The sequence below is a fragment of the Berghia stephanieae genome, chromosome 1 (genome assembly GCF_034508935.2).
Source record: "Berghia stephanieae isolate SIO BIC M18660-M18661 chromosome 1, UCSD_Bste_1.3, whole genome shotgun sequence".
Classification (NCBI taxonomy): domain Eukaryota; kingdom Metazoa; phylum Mollusca; class Gastropoda; order Nudibranchia; family Aeolidiidae; genus Berghia; species Berghia stephanieae.
In genome coordinates, this window is record NC_088360.1 from 107959923 (window position 1) to 107981516 (window position 21594).

At 37.3% G+C, this 21594-nt stretch overlaps 1 protein-coding gene across 5 annotated transcripts in view; it reads right to left on the minus strand.

Annotated features, from left to right (window-relative positions):
- The window catches only part of LOC144962700 (ceramide kinase-like protein), a 171672-nt gene that overhangs the window by 11354 nt on the left and 138724 nt on the right, over positions 1–21594 (minus strand). For all 5 annotated transcript variants that reach the window (XM_078895867.1, XM_078895864.1, XM_078895869.1 and 2 more), the window contains one exon: positions 487–707. In XM_078895867.1, the coding sequence (XP_078751993.1) occupies positions 487–707 (221 nt within the window). The remainder of the gene's footprint in view (positions 1–486; positions 708–21594) is intronic.

Genomic DNA, 21594 nt, shown 5'->3' on the forward strand with positions numbered 1-21594 from the left:
TAACTGGGAACAAATAGGGATCAGATGTAAATTCCAAGAGCATACCACCAATGCACTTAGTTTGAGATCACCTATAAGTCTCATCCGGACACAAGCACAAAATCAAACAAAGAGGAATACACTCAAATTCTTACTATACATTCAAAATAACAAATATATTAATACATAACAGAGAGATGATTTACAAGGAAAAAAACTATCATCTCCCAAAACAATAACTATGCATTTGACTATTTCCCTCCCATCTCGGACTCCGGCCAGGGCCAGGACAAAACCAAGTAACCTCATTCCAAGGCAAAGACAGAAAGCATGTTGGAAAACAGTTATAAGGGGATAGACACAGTATGTAACCCCCCCCCCCCCCCTTACCCACTATGGGAGGTCAGGAACCCCACCCAGTATCCCGGTTTCTGTAACGTGAAACGAACAATAGCAACAAGTAAATAGATTAATTTAAAAAATAAATAAAAAGTATTCAGTTTTCACCTTTGATAATCTTGATGGCCGAGTGTATGGGGTCCACGAAACCATAGCGGTACAGGGACATGTAGTTTCCGGTTCCGCCCGGGATGATTCCAACTGGGCAAGAAATCGGCAGGACCGAACAGTCCGGGTCATCGGGGTTGATCCCGGACATCTGTTGCTGACGAAGAATCAAAGCAGTCATCACCTCCGAGTAGAAGCCGTCCCCGCCAACGACAATGACCCTGTGGATGAATGAACGAAAGGCACAATATAGATAAGGCTTCAATAGTCTGATGTCACGTCCACCCATCTCCATCTGAGCTAAGCTGCTAAGCTGTCACGAGGCATAATCCAAAAAGTACAGTCACTTCCTGGTGACGGATTATATACGAAACAAAGTAATTCTTCTCCTTCAAGTACCAAGTCTGTGCCAGTTATCGGTGATCATGGTACGCCATTCATCTCTCTGATCGGATAACCTCAGAAAAATAATATTACTCTTCTCTTTCCTTGTCACCCACTGTTCAAACTATTCAAACGCTTTTTTAGGTCTACCTTTAATCTTTTTACCTTCTATCTTTCCTGTGAGAACAAGATGTTCAAATACATTTATGTAGATTTAGGTGCCCCAAAAATTGCATTTGTCTTTTTCTTATTGTATGAATAAGTAACCTTTTAGTTTCAGCTTGCTCCAAAACTTCTTCAATAATTTTCTTCTCTGTCCATGAGATTCTTAACATCCTTCTAAGAAACCACATTTCTGATGCTTCCAGGTTCTTTCTTGTGTCTTCTGTAATTGTCCAACTTTCACAGCCATATAATAATACTGACCATACATAGGGTTCTTCGAAACCCTGTTTTGTTGTCATTGTGATATAATAAACATATTAATAGTTGTTACAATTGATCTGCGTAACAAACAAAAATACAAGACACACGGAATTTTGCTTTGTATACTCCAGGAAATATACAAAGGCAAAGGTCGACTCGTTGGCTGTATCGTGATAAAAGGCAAGAATGTGAAACAACAATACGGATTTTAATAGGATTCAATAGTCTGAAGTCATGTCCGCCCAGCAACCAGCAGCTTGGGTTTTCTTCTAGACAAAGAAAATCGGTACTTTTTATTCTTAAAGCAGGCTGGAACTTTTTAACACGTCATGTGATCAGAATGTATAAAAGTCAAAACATGATCAGATTTATAATGGTTTTCTTCTCGGGATACACTTTTATGCTCGTCGGAGATGTATGTCATACGGGCGGTGGTGGAGATAAGGGCGTCCGCCATTGTCCCGATAGTTCAGAACCAGTTACTATGCGTCAATACGAGGGAAGTGACGTCACGACTGTTGAACCCTATTTCGGGTAGAAACAAAACACGATCCGATTTTGGAAGGTTCGGGAATTTTCTTCCATCTTGCTTTGGCATAGCTGTGGTTGGGGCAATGATTTGTTTTTAATGCGTAGACAAGACTAAACTCTCAGGAATTTAATGTGCAGGTGTTCAATTCCCAGTAGGGCGCTTATGGCGGAATTTATTCCTGCCTCTATTGGGATTTAATGAACAACAGCTAAAAGTTAAAATATACGTGTCCCGCGGTAATATCCGTGTTAAGAAAATTGAAAAAGATGATTGTTTCGTTTCATATCTTTATAGCGGAACAAGATTAAATACGCATGCGCGGAGTTCATAACATAGATGAGTCTTAACGACGCGCCGTGGTCTCGATTATTCTCTTTTATAGACTGATTACGATTATTCTCTTTTATAGACTTGATTACTAAAATGAAATACTGGAAAAAAAGAGAAATAAAATAATTTTTAAATGGGTAAGTTAGGTAATGAATTCTTAAACTTAATTAATTTTTCGGCCTTGGGGGTTCTAGAATTAAAGTATGCAAGGCAGACCAAAGGAGAAAAATCCAAATTAAGAAAGTACAAGGAGCAGGCACCGGTGCAAGATCTGAACAAGTGTGTATGAAACATGCCAGACAGACAAAGCTAGAACGAAATATACAAGAAAAGTAAATTTAAAAAAATCCCCAAAACATCAGTCAACCTCGACTGGGGATCGAACCTCAGACCTTACACCACAGAGACTCCTCTCGATCCCCAGTCGAGGTCCACTGATTTTTGGAGATGGGTTTTTTTTTTTTTTTTTGGTATTTTTCTTTTTTGCTTTGTCTGGTAAATACTAGTATTTTTTTTTTTTTTTTTTGGTATTTTTCTTTCTTGTTTTGTCTGGCACCTTTGATACACACTTGTTCAGATCTTTATCAGGCCAAAGCAGACACGGCGAAGGACCGTGGAGAAGTTTGTGACCGCTGAGTTACAGTTCTCCGGCGGGTCTCTGCGTGGACTGGCTTGTTACAGAGACTAGTGGACATGTTGCATGCCTACCGTTTACGTAAAGATCTGACAAATTGTGTATTGGGCAGTGCCAGACAAAGCAAAAAAAGAAAAATAGAAGAAAAATATAACATCCCATTGCCGGGTAATCTCTATCTGTCTATCTATCTATCTATCTATCTATCTATCTATCTATCTATCTATCTATCTATCTATCTATCTATCTGTCTGTCTGTGTCTATCTATCTATCTATCTGTCTTTCCATTTATCCATCCATCCATCCATCTGTTTATCCATCCATCCATCTATCTGTCTATCCATCCATCCATCCATCCATCTATCCATCCATCCATCCATCCATCTATCCATCCATCCATCTCTCAATACTCTAAAGTACATTCTCTCTTTCGTCCACCATTACTTATCATTGTTTACCTAACACGACCTAAGAAGGAAGACAACGATTTGAGTATTGTATTAAGACACTTGCAAAATTGGCTTTAATAATAATAATAATAATAATAATAATAATAATAATAATAATAATAATAATAATAATAATAATAATAATAATAATAATGATGATGATCCGGAATGCCTAGAAATTTGATCGTCGACATGGGGAGGGGGGGGGGGAGGGAGAGGAATTGGGGGATCTTTGAGTGCCACTAACGACTTCCAGGTACCTCAAAAGGCCCTTGATATTTGTTCACGAATGCCAGGAAGTCAATCGGTTCTACAATAACAATAAGCAAGACCACATGCGATTCATATTTTATAAAAGTATGAACAAAAGGGTTGAAATAATCTATAAGTACTCTGTAAGTGAACTTGTTATCTCCCTTATTTCACAAGAAACAAGGAGGAGGAGGAGGAGAAGGAGGAGGAGGAGGAGGAGGAGGAGGAGGAGGAGGAGGAGGAGGAGGAGGAGGAGGAGGTGGAGAAGAAGAAGAAGGGTTGAAGTGGGAAGGGGGGGGGGGTTCTTTCTTTTTGTTTGTTTATTTGTTTGTCTGTTATTTTTGTGTTGTTTTTTTTTGTGTGTGTGCATGAAATATCGCATTTAGATATAATAACAATAAATGATGCCCATAACAATTTGGATTATCGGACCTGCAATTAAGTACACGTTGGCACAGTCACTGTCATAGCATTGCTCGTGACGATGACATAATATTATTATTATTATTATTATTATTATTATTATTATTATTATTATTATTATTATTATTATTATCATCATCATCATTATTATCACTACTATCATTATTATTAATTAATTATTTTATTATTATTATTATTATTATTAATTATTTATTATTCTTCTTCTTATTATTATTAATATTATTATTATTATTATTATTATTATTATTATTATTATTTATTATTATTATTATTATTATTATTATTATTATTATTATTATTATTATTATTATTATTATTATTATTATTATTATATTATTATTATTATTATTATTATTATTATTATTATTATTATTATATTATTATTATTTATTATTATATATTATATTAATTAAATATTACTATTATTTTATTATTATTATTGTATTCACCCATCTCCGCCAAAAATAACTGTTCATAGATTACGTTCCGTTTATCCATAGATCAAGGGTTTCAAGAACAAACGTATCTTTATTAGCCCTAGAAAAGCTGAACTATCGTTCGAAATGTCACCACCCAAATATAAACAAATAATTATTTCCGGTAATAGGGGGGCGGGGGCACTGAATGATACACTTGGAGGGGAAATTGTGCGCGTGCGCGGAAGTGAATGAGATGACTATTTGTGCATATTATGTGTGTATCTCAGAATGTAAACACACCTGTAGTTAATGAAATATTATGTAACTGCATAGAGAGAGAGGTAAAAATAACCAAAAAGAAGAGCAAGATTTCCAAAAGAGCCCGAAGGGGTCGCCGTACTTCAGCAATGTTTCTTTTCTTTTTAAAAATTTTTAATTGTCTGGCTTTTGGTGTGTTTAAAAAAAAATATATATATCCTGCCTTACGTCAGATAGGTCCAAATATTAATCTAACACGAATCCCTTTCTAAATAGCACTTTTAACCGTAATATATATATATATATAATATATATATATATATATATATATATATATATATATATAATTATATAATATATATATATAATATATATATATAGATATATCACGATCGACAATCAGGTACTCATTCATAACTGGGTCCAGGTAATAATGACTGCAGCAGTTTGCGATCGTTGCCACCTACCTGATCATTCAACGATCGATCACGTGCACAGCTGATTATCCATCGATGACTTACAGACATTTGACTTCATTCAAAAAACATTTGTGCGGCTATGCGGTTCTTGTGTTATGACACTCGCTTTCGGATCGGAAGGTCCTGGGTTCGTGCCTCGCTCGATCGACGCATACTTGAGTCCTTGGAAAAAGGCAATTTACTCACGATCACATTCTCTCACCGTACTCAGGTGTAAAATGAGTACTTGGCCGTGACCAGCGTTGTCTCTGTCCTGGGGGGGGGGGGGGGGGAAATGTAATTTCGCCTAACAGGTATCATGTCCCGCCGTTCTACATGCTAGGGATTGCTGTTGATCAGGGGTACCCCTTGTAAAGTGCTTTGAGCACGTTTAGTGGATACTGCGCTATATACAAGCTCAAGTTTAAAAACAAACAAACAAACAAAAAATAATTAAAACACACCGACAACTAGGTGTCAACTGGGTGCAAAATCATACAAGACTCGCTAATTTATAGAAGGTGAAAACATTGTTTTAAACCTTTCGTAATCTCCCCCGTAGAACTAATATGTTTATAGAGCGCCCTCACATTTTTGCGAAGACCTTTCGGCGTTCCCCCCAAAGGACAACATCTACAAACACTGCCGTGATTAAGATCCTCTTCGTCGAGAGCTTTGCCATTTCGAGGCTGCCCGCGGACTATTGTTTTCAAGTGGGGCTTCCCCAAACACATGTCAACCATTAAACTTCAAACCTTCCTTCCATCAAGTCTCCTTCGATTTAGCCTTCTCGTTTTTCATGGCTTCAAAATTATTCTCACCTTTTACTAACGCCGATATGAATGTGGTTACTTCTCTCTCTCTCTCTCTCTCTGTCTCTCTCTCTCTCTCTCTTTCTCTCTCTCTCTCTCTCTCTCTCTTTCTGTGTGTGTGTGTGTGTGTGTGTGTGTGCGCGCGCGTGTGTGTGTGTGTGTGTGTGTGTGTGGTAACAAAATTTCACATCTTTTTACAACAAACACAGTTTATTGGGGGTTGTTTTTTTATAGGTTATGTATTGTTAACCCTCACAGGTGCAAATAAGTTGGTATGTTGTATGACGTAAAATTGAGTGTCTCTCTACTTCTTCTCCTCCTTGGTCTCTGTCACTCAATTCTACCTGGTTACCATTTTTGGGTATGCCATGAGCCAACCTATAGCTCAGTTGGTAGAGCACTCGCTTCACAAGCAAACAGATCGAGATCAATTCCGGGTGAAGTCGAGAATTAATTTTTCTGATCCCTCTAGTCCACACAGCAGTAAACTCCGGTTCCACGGTTCTAATGCTGGGTTAGGACCGGTGAGTTTTTTGTTGTTGTTTTGTTGTGTTTTTTTTTTTTTTTTTTTTTTGGTTTGTTTATTGATGCTCTGCACAAAACCATGTTTAACATAGAACGTTTATAGTCTTGATTGATTGATAGCAGCATTTAGTGAGAATTACTCATAAAAATGGCTGGCTAAAAAAAAACCCCAAAAAACCAACAATTTGGAGCAGAGTGACGTCATCAATTTCGATCATTCTATTATTGTATTTGAAAATAGGTATCAGAACTACTGTAATTTATACCACCGGTTAAAGCTGGAACGAAATCCAATTCTTTGGCATTTTCTCCTGGCTGTCTCTGACGGTATTATTACAACAGCAGGCGACTAATCATTGCAACAGCAACAAAAATACCCCCCCCCCCCCCCAAAAAAAAAAAAAATCAAACGATTCTACAATTGCGCCATTTATTTAATGAATAATTAACACCCTGAACGACGCCGACTTCAAACAATGAGAACCCCTCATTTGGAACATTTACACGATAATCAAGACTACAACTTCTTATAATATTATTATTAATATTGTTATTTAATTTGCTTTCCTGGAATGCCGCAAATAACGACTATAACTATAATATTATACGAATCCATGGCAATCAGTAATGCCAAATTTAAATGCATTGTGAATGCTGCTCCTTCATTATTACCGCATGGCGACAAAACATATTCCATAATAATAATAATAATAATAATAATAATAATAATAATAATAATAATAATAATAATAATAATAATAATAATAATGATAATAATATTATTATTATTATTATTGTTATTATTATTAATAATAATAATTTTAAAAATCTAAATTTAAAAAATCAAAAATTGGCAAAAAAAAATTGTTTCTAATACGATCCATCAAAATTCTAACTAAAAACTTGCCGTTTGTTTGTTTGTTTCTTTGTTTTTAAAGACTTTTACGGTCCTCGCGACACTTAATACTTTTAGGCTATTTCTGTACCATTAAAAATAAAATAAAGAGAAAGATGAGCGAGGGAAAGTTGCAGATTTACGGGTGATACAAATGGGACGAGCAGACCTGCCAACTTAAAAATCATAAGATAAAGTTTGCTGCTCGAAGCTCAAAGAAATAATAAATAACAAAGTGAAAATGAATGTAAGCTTCAATTTAATATACGAAAATAGATTTAAAATGGACGTTTCGGGTTTCCCCTTTATCAGCAAAACGGGATAATAAGTGAAACGCTACAGACGAATGAGATAAATGTAGTTTCGTTATTGGGGGAAAAAAATAATATATATTTTTGCGGCGGTGGTGGGTGCGTTGTAATGAGATATGACGGATACATGTCATACTGGCGAACAGCTAAGATTTCACTCGTGTTTCTACTGGAAAAATAAATTAATGCCACTAAAAGCGCCACCCGGCAAATTTCACGACAGGAAGTACAGTAAAGTAACCCTCTTAAACGTCACGCATCATCATCATCATCATCATCATCATCGTTGCCAACGTAAACAAACAAACAAAATGACGGCGGGATAACTAATTGTGTGAAACGCAAAATGAAAGGAAGGAGTTAAGTGTTTTTTATAATTCTGTATATTATGTTTTATAAGTTAAATAACTCTTGCAACACTTTTAGGTCATTTGAACGCATAAGAGATGGAATATGCTAGACAACATAACAGGAGAATGGTGTGCCTGGGAAATAAGTGGGGAAAGGGGAATTAATCGGCAGAGCTGCCAACCCTTATCTACACAACGACAATAGGCTTCAACAGTCATGACGTCACTTCCCTCGTAATGACGCATGGTAACTTAGTAGCTGGCTCTAAACTATCTGAACAATGGCGGACGCCCTTATGAAATATTTCTCAGTCGAGCTTAAAAGTGTATCCAGAGGAGAAAAACATTTGACTTTTATACATTCTGATCACATGACATATGAAAAGTTCTAGCCAGCATGAAGAATAAAAAGTACCGATTTTCTTAGTTTGTAACCACCCTGCTCGCCGTTGTTGGGCGACGTGACATCAGACTATTGAATCCAATCACAGCCCGATGCATATTTACCTACATGACGAATCCGGTAAAGACCGGTATCCTAAAAGACTCCAGAACACTTCATCAATATATATTATCTTTCAACTAAGAATACAGCACATACACGCTCAACAGCAATCTAAGTAAAATTACAAAAGACAAAAGACACGCCCCTTCCTGCCCCTTATGTCAACATCCCAATGAAACAGTAACACACCATTTATTACTTGATTGTCAACCTCTTGAAGACCTGAGATGCACATTCCTCCCATCAAATCCAAGCATCAGTAGTAACACACTATATTATAGTCACCTGGAACAACTACAAAAGACGTCTAACTTTTACGTTATGGCACAAGACGGAAGGGCTAGACAGAGCTAATCTTTTCGCTGGTTTGGATAAGTAAGTAGTACCTACACATTGGAATAATTATAACACAGAAAAGCGGAATTTAAGTTATGTTTAAAAAAAAAAAAAAGAAGCAGAATCGCTCACCGGAACTCGCAGTGGTACGGCATTCAAGAACAATACCTAGACAAGCGAAGGAAGGGGGCTACCTACCAGATTCCCTACAAACGGTCCGCAACTCTGCTGTTTAACAGTAGAAGCAATTGCTGATTACTAATTATAAATATAGCAGTTTTAATATGATACTTTGAAATTTATCTAAAATGTTATGCATTATTTTAAAAAATATTAATTTGTTTTATTTTTGTTTGTTTGTTTTTTGTTTGTTTGTGTGTGTGTGTGTGTGTGTGTGTGTGTGTGTGCGTGTGGGCACGTGAGTAACGTGTGCATGTGGTATGACTCAATTATTACTAACCCCCAATTTGCTCACAGTGGACACCATGGGCGATTCCTGTTGACATCGAGCGTTTGCAGTTTGATGGATTATCGAAATCTGTCTCCATGCATCGAATGTCGCTCGATAGGGCGTAATTTGTCATTTTTAAAATAATTTTTCTTTCATCATCTTGCATAGTTTTATATTGATTAACTGAACGGGCATACGCATTTCTTTGGGGAGAGGGGGGGGGGGGGGGGGGGACTTTATGGATCTCATTTTGATAATGAGAAATTAATCAAGGTGATTTGACGCCCTCTTTCAATCTTTTTAAGGGGGCGCTTTTGATATTTATGGTCGGTTTTTATGTCGCTTACACTTAAAACAAAAAACAGTCATTACCCTTAATTCTAATAAGAAACAGGTTGACATAGATTGATTCACGACTGAAAGCAAGCGGTAAACAGACGCACGTGCGATGCTAAAAAATTCATTTCGCAAAGCATACAGTCTGGAAAACAGAAGAGATGGAAGGTGGGGATGGGTGGTGGGAGAGCGTGAGTGTGTGTTAAGGTATGGGTATTACAGTAGTGTTATAATAGTAGAAGAAGGCAATTAAGATAGCTGCGTTGAATGAGTTTGGATGGTAATTCCATAAGATAATAATAATACATTGGCAGAATGCGAGATTTTGTGCATGGATCGTAGAGGTAATTAAACGAATGCTGTATATTTATGTAGATGGCTGAATGGTTATGTGGTTGGAGAGATGATGGAAAGATGGATGGGTTGGAGGGCTGATGGATGGATGGATTGTTGGATGGATGGAAGGATTAATGGATGGATGACTAGATGGATGGGTGGGAAATGGGTGGACAGACGGATTGATAAAGGGGCGGATGAATGGATGGATGGGTGACTGGATAGATGGATGAATGAATGGGTGGTTGGATGGACGGATGAATGAATGGATGGATAATTTGATGGATGGATGGTTGAATGGATGGATGGATAATAGGATGGGTGGATGGAGGCATGGATGAATGAATGGAGGAAAAGGCGAACGGATGGATGGACGAACGGCTAGATGAATGGATATTTGAATGATTGACTACATTTATGGATGTAGTCCGGGGTTTCAGAGATTTTGCCAAGATGCCGGTCATTTTAATTAACCAATATTTCAAGAACGAGTTGTTTTCTGGTCAATCTTTTAGACACGCGTTTTTTCCAGAGTACATCAGAGAAGCCGATAACAGCATTGATGTCCCAGGAACAGGTGAATAAATCTTGAATATGACATGTTTTCTGTCCGAAATTGACGATAAAGTAAAATGATAATATCATCCATCACATTCAAAAGTGCGGCTGTGTGGTCTTGTGGTAAGACACTCGCTTTCGGATCGGAAGGTTCTGGGTTCGAGTATCGCTCGGCGCATAATTGTGTCCTTGGAAAAGGCTCTTTACTCACAATATCTCACCGTATTCAGATGTAAAAATAAGTACTTGGCCGTGAACAGCGTTGTCTCTGTCCGAAAAAAAAAATGTAATATCGCCTAAGAGGCGTCGCCACGTCTCGTCCTATTTGTTAAGTGTTCCTGTTGGCCAGGGACTCTATGTAAAGCTCTTTGAACACGTTCAGTTGGGAATTATTGCCCTATATTAGAAAAGCTCAATTATTTTTTTTAATGTGTTTTGTCAACAAACAGCAGAGTAGGCTACGAAAGGATGGCAGGTTGGTTGCTGAGTGGGTGGGTGGGCCATGACTGGATCTTCTCCATGGAATCGAATCCGCTGACGTGCCATGCCAATGTTAGCTAGCAGGGGGCGCCTGTAGCACGTTGAGGGATCTCATTACCACTCACCTTCAGACCCCCATCAAGAATCAACATCACGACGGCCAGGGGAACAGTCAAATCAATCAGGAGCCGTAATGATGCTATGTGGATTGCTGGCTTGGGACAGGTGAAGTCAACCATCCCGCTTTCATCACCCCCCCCCCCTCCCCCCGCCTCACTCACACACACACACACAAATCTTATGATTGACCAATGCAGTCCAGCCGAGACTGACCTTTGCATTTTAAAGGATTTAATGGTAGATACCTCCGCCGTGACTAAAAGTTAAGCGCTTTGCTTGAGATGTTTGGTCCATTGAAAGCGTTCAACAAATGTCGTCTATTATTGATGTTATCATCATCATCATCATCATCATCATCATCATCATCATCATCATCATCATCATCATCATCATCATCTTTATTATTATTATTATTATCATCATCATCATCATCATCTCATCATCATCATCATCATCATCGTTATTATTATTATTATTATTATTATTATTATTATTATTATTATTATTATATTATTATTCATTATTATCATCATAATCATCATCGTCATCGTTATTATTATTATTATTATTATTATTATTATTATTATTATTATTATTATTATTATTATTATTTATATTATTATTATCTATCATCATCTCATCGTTATTATTATTATTATTATTATATTATTATTATTATTATTATTATTATTATCATCATAATCATCATCATCGTTATTATTATTATTAATAATTTATGGTGGTTCGGTGGCTCAGGTACTAGGTACGATTTCTCGTCTTGTCATAAAAGTCAAGCAACGTTAAGCGTGGTAAGTGGCTGTTTGGGTGACAGTGATCATGAAATTTTATGGTCCCGAGTTGTGTCTCAATGGGTAAGCACCTAACACATTACCTCACTTGACTCAGGTATGAGAGAGAGAGAGAGAGAGAGAGAGAGAGAGAGAGAGAGTGTGTGTGTGTGTGTGAGAGAGAGTCTAATCAATGTTCCTATTCTGGGCAAGGCCACACAAATTGTGTGTGTTACGTATGTGCATTTTAAAGAATGGCATTTAATTTATTTTTGACACAAAGTGTTAGAAAGACGAGTTATTGTCAAGCAAAGCCATAAGTTGTCCCATCTTTCATTAAATGTTGCTGTTTAACTCACTCAATCCTAGTGATTTTTGCTACTTATCAAAATTGGAAGAAATGTATTAAAAATGAGTATGTGCATAGATAGTTTTATTCAACATGCATAAACTAAAAACATTAGCTTTGATACTGCGCCTAAATTTGATCTCAGAAAAATGAAAACGATAGGCACGGGGTAAAAGTAAATCGGGTAAACTACGGATGATATAGTCGATGTTAGGGCCTGGTGAGTAAATGGGCGGTCTGTGTCTAACTATAAGGAAAATCTTTTTTTGTTTTTTTGTTTGTTGCTTTAGGTCTCTTCCAACACAATTGAGGTTATATGAGAGACCGCTGAAACAAAAAAACAAGCAATCTAACAAAAATAGTAAAAATGTAAATCAAAATCATAACCTAAAGATATCATAAGCTAAATTATAAATAACCAAGAACAAACAGGCAGAAGATTTACAGAAAAAAAAAAAATATCCCCTGTCACAAATACAATCACAAACCAAAGAAGCAGGATAGGCTAGTAAAGAGAAGAAGAAACGACATCACTATCGGATCGTACACCCATGCGAACATCATAGGTATATGATTCAAGGGTGATGCTCCCATCCAACCACCCGCAGGAAAATCTTTCAAAACATCGTTTATGATACATGATATTTTGGTGGACAACGATATTTTATTATCTTGGAAATGCAATTTCTCAAAATATACTATGAAGGCAAACAAAACAAAAACAAAAAAACAAACCAAAAACAAAACAAAAAAAAACAACCAACCAACCAACCAAACAAACAAAAAACAAAACAAAAACAAAACAAAAACAAACCATGGTTGAATAGGGTATAGGTAAGAAAAGTGTGAAAAAAACCCCGGAAAGCTACTTTGTTTATTCTCTCAATATGTCATTTTCTAGGAGTATGGGATACTGTGTCAAGCATTTCTCAGAATCTATTCCATGAAATTGTCAGAAAATTTCCTTTCCACACTTATCAATATTGGTAATAATTTATTTATCATTTTATTTTTTTAAAGAAAGGATCCAAACTGCCCCTTGATGGAATAACTTTGAAGACATTTCTATATCTGCTTAATAAAAATAAGGGACCGAATCCACGCACACCAATAAATATGTTTATTTTCTAGGAGCAACATCAAGAGAATTCCACCCGACAACTCTGTGCCCTTTCAACTAGAATCGGGGTCAAACCTTTTCTAAATTAAATGGATGATGGCCTCTGACTCTTGAGTGAGTGCAAAAGGAAGAGTTCACGTTTATTTCCATAGTTTCTGAAATATGTGTTTGGTGTGATTGTGTACGCGTTCCTCTGAGGTCGCAAAAAGTCAAGATTGTGTCAGTTCTAAGGAACAAAGGGTGGAAAACGAAATAAATAAGAAATTTCGGAGAGATCTTCATTTCCAGGGAACGTATCTTGTTTGTTTCTCATGGAGGACAATGCTGTTTTGTAATAGGAGATGCGGTGAATAAATACATAAATATTTATGCAGGGTTGGTACATCGGAGGTTGTGTTGAATTGATTGATACGACATTCAGTTAGAAGTGAAGAGAGCAAGTTTTATGCGCTCTATCTATCGATCTATCTATCTATATATGTATCTATCTTATGTATCTATCAATCAATCTATCTATCTACCCCCCCCCCCCCACCCAATTCATATCGCACACACACACACACAAACACACACACACACACAAAATGTGAAATTACGTGCTCACGAGCGCTGTTTCTATCTGTCTATCCGACTGTCCGATACAGCTCTATCCATCCATTCCCACATCCACCCGTCTATCCACCTTAATCTCTCTCTCTCTCTCTCTCTCTCTCTCTCTCTCTCTCTCTCTCTCTCTCTCTCTTTCACTCTCTTTTTCACTCTATAAATATCTACACACACACACACACACACACACACACATACATATCTGTCTGCCTATCCGTCTAATTGTCTATCGCTCTCCCTGACCGATTGTCTATTTATCTATCTTCCAGGATTGAAATATAGAACATCGGGGACGGAAAGGAAAATGAAATAACATAGGAGCGGAAGACGAAGAAGAAGAAGAAGAAGAAAAAAAAACGTTAATGGCTGTAAAAGCAGCCATTGAAGTCTTGGAAATTTAATCTTTTTACTGGTTAAAGACATAAATAAGACAATAAATCTAAACAGATTTGCATTAAATCGGGAAGGCCTCGGGGCTCAAGAGTTGTTTAGGCAGGTGCTTCTTCATTCTTTGATAACGCATTCAAACATTCCTCCACAAGCTCATACTATCTCTTAACTAATTATAAAGCGCTATGATATAATATCTTGTTACGTTTTGGGTCTTCTTGTTCCACGACAAAGCTTGGAAGAATCTTGTTTGGTAAAGTGGCCTTTAAGAGGAAGAGGTAGAAGATGGAGGAGGAGGAGGAGGAGGAGGAGGAGGAGGAGGAGAGAGAAGAAGAAGAAGAAGAGAAGGAAGAAGAAGAAGAAGAAGAAGAAGAAGAAGAAGAAGAAGAAGAAGAAGAAGAAGAAGAAGAAGAAGAAGAAGAGAAGAAGAAGAAGAAGAAGAAGAAGAAGAAGAAGAAGAAGAAGAAGAAGAAAGAAAAAAGAAGAAGAAGAAAAGATTTGAAGAAGAGAAGAAGAAGAAAGAAAGAAGAAGAAGAAGAAGAAGGAAGAAAAGAAGAAGAAGAAAGAAGAAGAAGAAGAAGAAGAAATAGAAGAAGAAGAAGAAAAAGAAGGAGAAGAGGAGAAGTAGAAGAAGAAGAAGAAGAAGAAGAAGAAGAAAAGAAGAGAAGAAGAAGAAGAAGAAGAAGAAGAAGAAGAAGAAGAAGAAGAAGAAGAAGAAGAAGAAGAAGAAGAAGAAGAAGAAGAAGAAGAAGAAGAAGAGAGAAGAAGAGAGAAGAAGGAAGAAGAAGAGAAGAGAGAGAGAGAGGAGAGGAGGAGGAGGAGGAGGAGGAAGGAGAGAGAGAAGAGGAGAAGAAGAAGAAGAAGAAGAAGAAGAAGAAGAAGAAGAAGAAGAAGAAGAAGAAGAAGAAGAAGAAGAAGAAGAAGAAGAAGAAGAAGAAGATTTATGACGCTAAACGCCCCAAAAAAATGTTTATGGTGATATTCTTTTTTTAAATTTAGCATTTTGTATTCTTAAGTTTTAGATAGTAGATAAAAGAAATGATGTGTTATTAAACCGGCTTTTAACAGAAATCGGTAAATTATTTACCTCGAGGGAAGAAGACCTTCTAAATTCGATTTTTCGGTTATTGGTTCAATAAAATTCCCAATATCAGCCAAAATTCGCATATAATTATAATGCATATCGGGCGGATATCGCGTGAAGTAAGGTTTCATCATATCACAACGACTCCTTTAAAGTCAGTACTCCTTCAGAGCCATTAGGCCCGTGGAGCCGGAGTTTATCCCGGTTTCTATCACGTAAAACGGACAAAAGCACTCTAATGGGTCGAAAGGGGGGATCAGAAAGAGAAAAAAAAAAAAATCTCGACTGCACCCGGGATCGATTCTCGGTCCCTTTGCGTGTGACGCGAATGCTCTACTAACTGAGCTAATGGGAGCGATCTCTATTCATGTTATCGTCCAACCAGGTCATCAATCACATGATTTGTTGCTGTCCAACGATTAGATATATCTTAACACATTATGTAAACACGCTGCTTTTTTAATGAAGTTGTAAACATACCCCTGTGTCAAGCTGAACAAAATGACCAATCGTGATGTTGGATATTTAAAAAGCTGTGAACACTTTTCACTATGTGGGTCACTTTGAGCAAATTTTGCAATGTGACCAATGACCTCGAGCACATGAAAAGTTAATATAGATCGTGCCCATTCCTTACCTGAATTTTAAAAAAAAGAAAGAAAGACATATGCAAAAGGCTACATTATTAAGGTTTACTGTCTAAAAATACCAATTGTTATGAGCTGATTACGTTGATTTTTTTAAAAAGTAGTCCTTCACAGCCATTAGGTACATGGAGCCGCCCCCCCCGCAATTTATATCGCGTGAAACGGGCAATGGTAAATAAGTGTTTGCTACCTTTGGGTTATGAAACTAGTCTTTCGTAAAATATTTTTTGCAAGATCTATCAGACCCAGTACCCAGTTACTGCTCAGTAGACACACAGATACACACATACACAGAGAGAGAGAGAGAGAGAGAGAGAGAGAGAGAGAGAGAGAGAGAGAGAGAGAGAGAGAGAGAGAGAGAGAGAGAGAGAGAGAAGAGAGAGAGAGAAAAGAGAGAGAGAGAGAGAGAGAGAGAGAGAGAGAGAGAGAGAGAGAGAGAGGGGGGGGGGTCAGAAAAGAAATCTCGACTTTACCAGAGATTGATCTCTGTCCCTTTGTTGGCCTAGCAAGTGCTCTACTTGGTGGGTTGATTGCTTTAGCAAAAAAAAAAATATTTAAACAAAATAAAGAGAACATGAATGATGAAAAGCGAATCTAAATCATATTGTTCTAAAATTTCGAGCGACAGGTATTTCTGTGGTACGTCGGTCGGTCTTTATTTCTTTTTTTTTTTAATCTTTTTTTTAATAATATTTGAAATGTCAAGTGTTTTGTACCTCGTGCATGTTTACTCAAGCCGTCGTCATGGACACTAAAATGACGCCGCTTGGTTCACAATAATATTATAGCATTGACAATCCCAGATCCGCTTTCACTACCTCGTACGTAACACGAGGCCGACATCACGTTGAGCATGTTTTGCTGATTTTCAAGAGAGAAAAAAGTTAATCCTCTGAAAAATGCGATGGATGGATGGATGGATGGATGGATGGATGGATGGGTGGATGGATGATGGATGGATGGGTGGATGGATGGATGGATGGATAGCCCGTAAAAGCACAAATGGGTATAATGTTAAAATGTAAATATTCTGATTATTGACATTAAAACATGGTGGTGGATATTTAAACAAGGAATAAAATAAATAGGGAAATGAAAGTGTTATGTCAACAACAAAAACCGGTTCCAATCTCATTAGAAGTGTAAAACCGCTCTTCCGGAGGACTGAATGCATATGGTTCAGAGTGACGGTACCTTATTTTCTAGTCTAAATATATCTTGGTCGTTAATAAAGATTATCCATCTACACTACTTTATGCCTAATAATCTTTAAAATCTGCCTAAAGATACTGTGCGCTTGGCTACGAAACTCACAACATTGCCACCCAGAAGTAAAATAGACCAACACAGAGAACTATGTGTAATATTGAACGTTTATGGTCTGCCTGGTTAATATACATTTTAGTGAAAATTATTCATAAACATGGATGGCAAAAAGCAATAACAAAGACCTGAGTGACGTCAACTTCGTTCTATCTTTCCTATATATACTTCCTTCTACTAAAATAGTTATGCCACCTGATGATCAAATGTGTGTAGTGGTCTTGTGGTATGACACTCGTTTTCGGGTCGGAAGGTCCTGGGTTCGAGCCTTGCTCGGCGAATAGTTGAGTCCTTGGAAAATAAAAGGCTCTTTACTCACATTTTCTCACCGTATTCAGGTGTAAAATGAGTACTTGGAAGTTAACAGCGTTGTCTCTGTCCGAAAAAAAATTTTTTTGTAATATCTCCTAACAGACGTCATGTCCCGTCCTACATATTAAATGTTGCTGTTTGTTAGGGACCCCTTGTGAAGCGCATTGAGCACGTTTAGTGGATATTGCACTATATAAAGGCTAAAAAAAAAAAGCTCAATGTGCTCATTATTAGTCATGAAGGCCTGGTTGCATACACACTTCCTATGAGTTTGGGATAGGAAGAGTAGATTTGACGGCACGACTCGCCTGCCTTATTAAAGACTTTTTGGTCAAGTAAAGTCCCGATAGCTCAGCTGGTAGAGCACTCGCTTCACACACAAAGGGACCAAGATCGATCCCGGGTGCAGTCGATATATTTTTTTCTTTTCTAATCCCCATTTCTACATACCCAGCAGTGGATGGGTAGCTGTGTCTGTTAGATCTGGCGGAAAGTACTTTGCGGCAGACTACCGTCCTATCCAAAGGGTAGCAAGCAAACTCCGGCTCCATGGACCTAACGGGTCTGATTGACTACTTATTAAGGCGACAGGAGCGCTACATACAATGATGTACGTTATTTGTGAAAGATGTGCGGCAATATGATATTCTTATTTACTCTTTGACAAAAAATAAAGCATCATTTTATAACGCCATGATCAGCCATGGTGTGTGTGTTTGTGTTTGTGTGTGTGTGTGTGTGTCTGTGTGTGTGTGTGTGATTTACGATGGTATTACGACATATAAGGTTTCTCAGTGTTTCATTGCACGCAAATAAAGGCATTATTTTTATCATTATTATTATTATTTATTAATACCACGCTCTCCCCCCCCCCCCCCCCCCCCCCCCCCCCAACCTTCCTCCATCCTTCCAAGGTCCAAGCAGCTACCTCCGACCTAAGGTGCGACAGGTGCATAGACAGAATGAAGTTGACGTCACTCAGGTCTTTGTTTTTTTTTGTGTGTGTGTTTTTTTTTTTTTTTTTGCCATCCACGTTTATGAGTAATTCTCACTAAACTATATTAACCAGACTATAAACGTTTAAGGTTACACATAGTTTTATGTGTTGGTCCGTTATACTTCCGGATGGCAATGTTGTGAGCTTCTTAGCCAAGTGCACACTATCTATAAGCAACTCTGGGTACAAGCTGAGCATTGAGGTCACTCGGTATTCCGCTCAACTGATCGTAGAACGGTACTCGTACTCTGCACTCTGACACTTGATGGGTAAATAAAGAAACCATAAACTAGGTCATACACCAAATGGTAACGAAATCGTCAACGTTTTTGATAACCTTATTTATAGATATCATATTACTGTGACTCTCTGATCCCCCCCCCCCCCCCCCCCCGCCCGCCCTTACCGAAGAAAAGAAAAGAAAAAAAACCCAAGAAAAATAACAGCTTTTATATAGCGCAAAATCCAATAAACGTGCTCAAAGCGCTTTATAAAAGGCTCCCTGGCCAACAGCAACACGCAACATGTTGAACGAGGCAAGACGCCTGCTAGTACAATTTTTTTTTTCAGAATGAGAGAGACATCGATGTTAACGACCAGGTATTCATTTTACACCTGAGTACGGTGAGAGAATGTGAGTGAAGAGCCTTTTCCAAGGACTTAACTATGCGCCGAGCGAGGCTCGAACTCAGGCTCTTCCGATCCGAAAGCGAGTGTCATACTACTAGACCACATTATAGCCGCACGAAAAGAAACAGAAAAAAAAAAAATAGCGAAAGAAAAACAAACAGCGTATTAAAAACAAAAATAATAATAATTGACCGGAAAACACGTCCCTTAAATATCGATCGAGTAAAATGACTATTTTGTAAAAAAACAAAAAACAAAAACAAAAATAAAACTCCCAATCCCGAGACTTCGCGAAGTCATCTCTATCTCTTTTTTTTTTTTTTTTTTTGAAGTCTGAAATTACAGAATTTGAAGGGATTATTAGTGTTATTGTTCTTATGGACATTTTGCGTTGGTTTGAGCGTATTTCCACTGCAGCGCCGATGAGGCTATAACCATTTGGGTTAACTCACGCAACCCTAACACCGACTATATCCGTAGTTTGCCCGGGTTACTTTTACCCCATGCCTATTTATTATATTTTTCTGAGACAAATTATAGACGTAGTTTGCATGTTAATGGTAGTTGAATAAATCTATCTATGTACATGCGCATTTTTAATACATGTTTTCCCATTTTGTCAAGTAACAAAAATCTCTAGGATTGAGTGAGTCAACAGACACACGTTGTCTAATGGACCCCTTCAATTTATGACAAGCTCGCGGCATTCTTGACTTTCAGAGGACCATGGAATCAATTACCAGCATAGCATCGGAATCTATCTATCTAAGAAGAAGAAGAAAAAGAAGAAGAAGAAAAAAAAAAAAAAAAGAAAAAGAAGAAAGAAAGAAAGAAAGAAAGAAAGAAAGAAAGAAAGAAAGAAAGAAAGAAAAATAATATCATAAAATCTGGCCAAAGTCAAATGATGCAAAAATGCAATATCCCAATTTACGTCAGAATGGTTCTGTTTACATTAATTCTACTTTAACTTAACCTCGATAAACTCAAAATCCCAAAAGCTAATTCAATTTACAGTCAAGATAATCACTGAGTTAGCCCCAAAATAGCAACAGTTTGACATTTTTAGTGTTCCTTGCATTCGTCAAGGAATCCCATGTTTGATATAATATTATTCGTTGCAACAGAGGCATACCTGTAAAATTTCAATCTATTTTCTATTTTAACCAGTTAACTGCCGTACTCTGGAGAAGATAAAAAAAAAACCAAAAAAAAAAACAAACACGTATTTAAAAGTTTGGCCAGAAAACTCATTCTTCAAAATTAATATTTATCGATTAAAATGACCCTCATTTTTGGGGGGGGAAAAACAACCTCTCAAACCTGGGACGTCGCGAAGTACTTTAATATATAAAGTCCCAAGTTCGAGTGTGTTAGTCAAGATGGGGGTGATTTAAATCGATCGATATTTGAAGGACGAGTTTTCTGGCCAAATTTTTAAATGCGTGTTGTTTTTTTTTTCACGGACTACGGCAGTTTACTGTTTAAAAGAAAGCAGCTATTTACCTTTCGATTGTTTTTAAGGGCTGCTCAGGATGACAAAAAGTCTTATTTGCAATTAGAGTCAAAATACTGTTACTTCACAATAAAGTTTTCGATATTATATTGAGGTGGTATCCAAATTGATAAAGTGGCGTACTACTGAGATATGATAAATTTCTTAGAATTTATGAAATGTTTTGGCAAATTAATTATAAATATATTATATATATATATATATATATATAAATATTTAAATTAAAATTTGTGGTTATGTGGTGTTTGGTATGACACTCACGTTCGATCCGAGCGGTGCATAGTTGAATCCTTAGAAAAGCCTCTTTACTCACATTTTCCCACCGCGCTCAGGTGTAAAATGAGTACCTGATCGTTAACAGCTTTTGTCTCTGTCGGGGAAAAGGGCAATATCGCCTAAAAGGCGTCAGTCATGTCTCGTCTTACATGTTTAGTGTTGCTGTTGGCCAGAGACCCCTCGTAAAATGATTTGAGCCCGTTTAGTGAACAATGCTCTATATAGAAGTTCAAGTATTTTTAAAAAAGGATTCTATACATCTAAAGCATCTAAATTGTCACAACAGCGCAGACCCGAGATCTGGGGATTTCGTAGATTTATGAAAATTTTGGCAATATAATTAATTATTCTACATAACATATGGGGCAGCGCGGCTCAGGGGTACGGTGTCTTTGCTTCGTACCAAAAACGTACGGGGTTCGAATACCTACTGCGCCTTGAGCAAGCAACCTCGCCCTGCCTAGCGCTGTA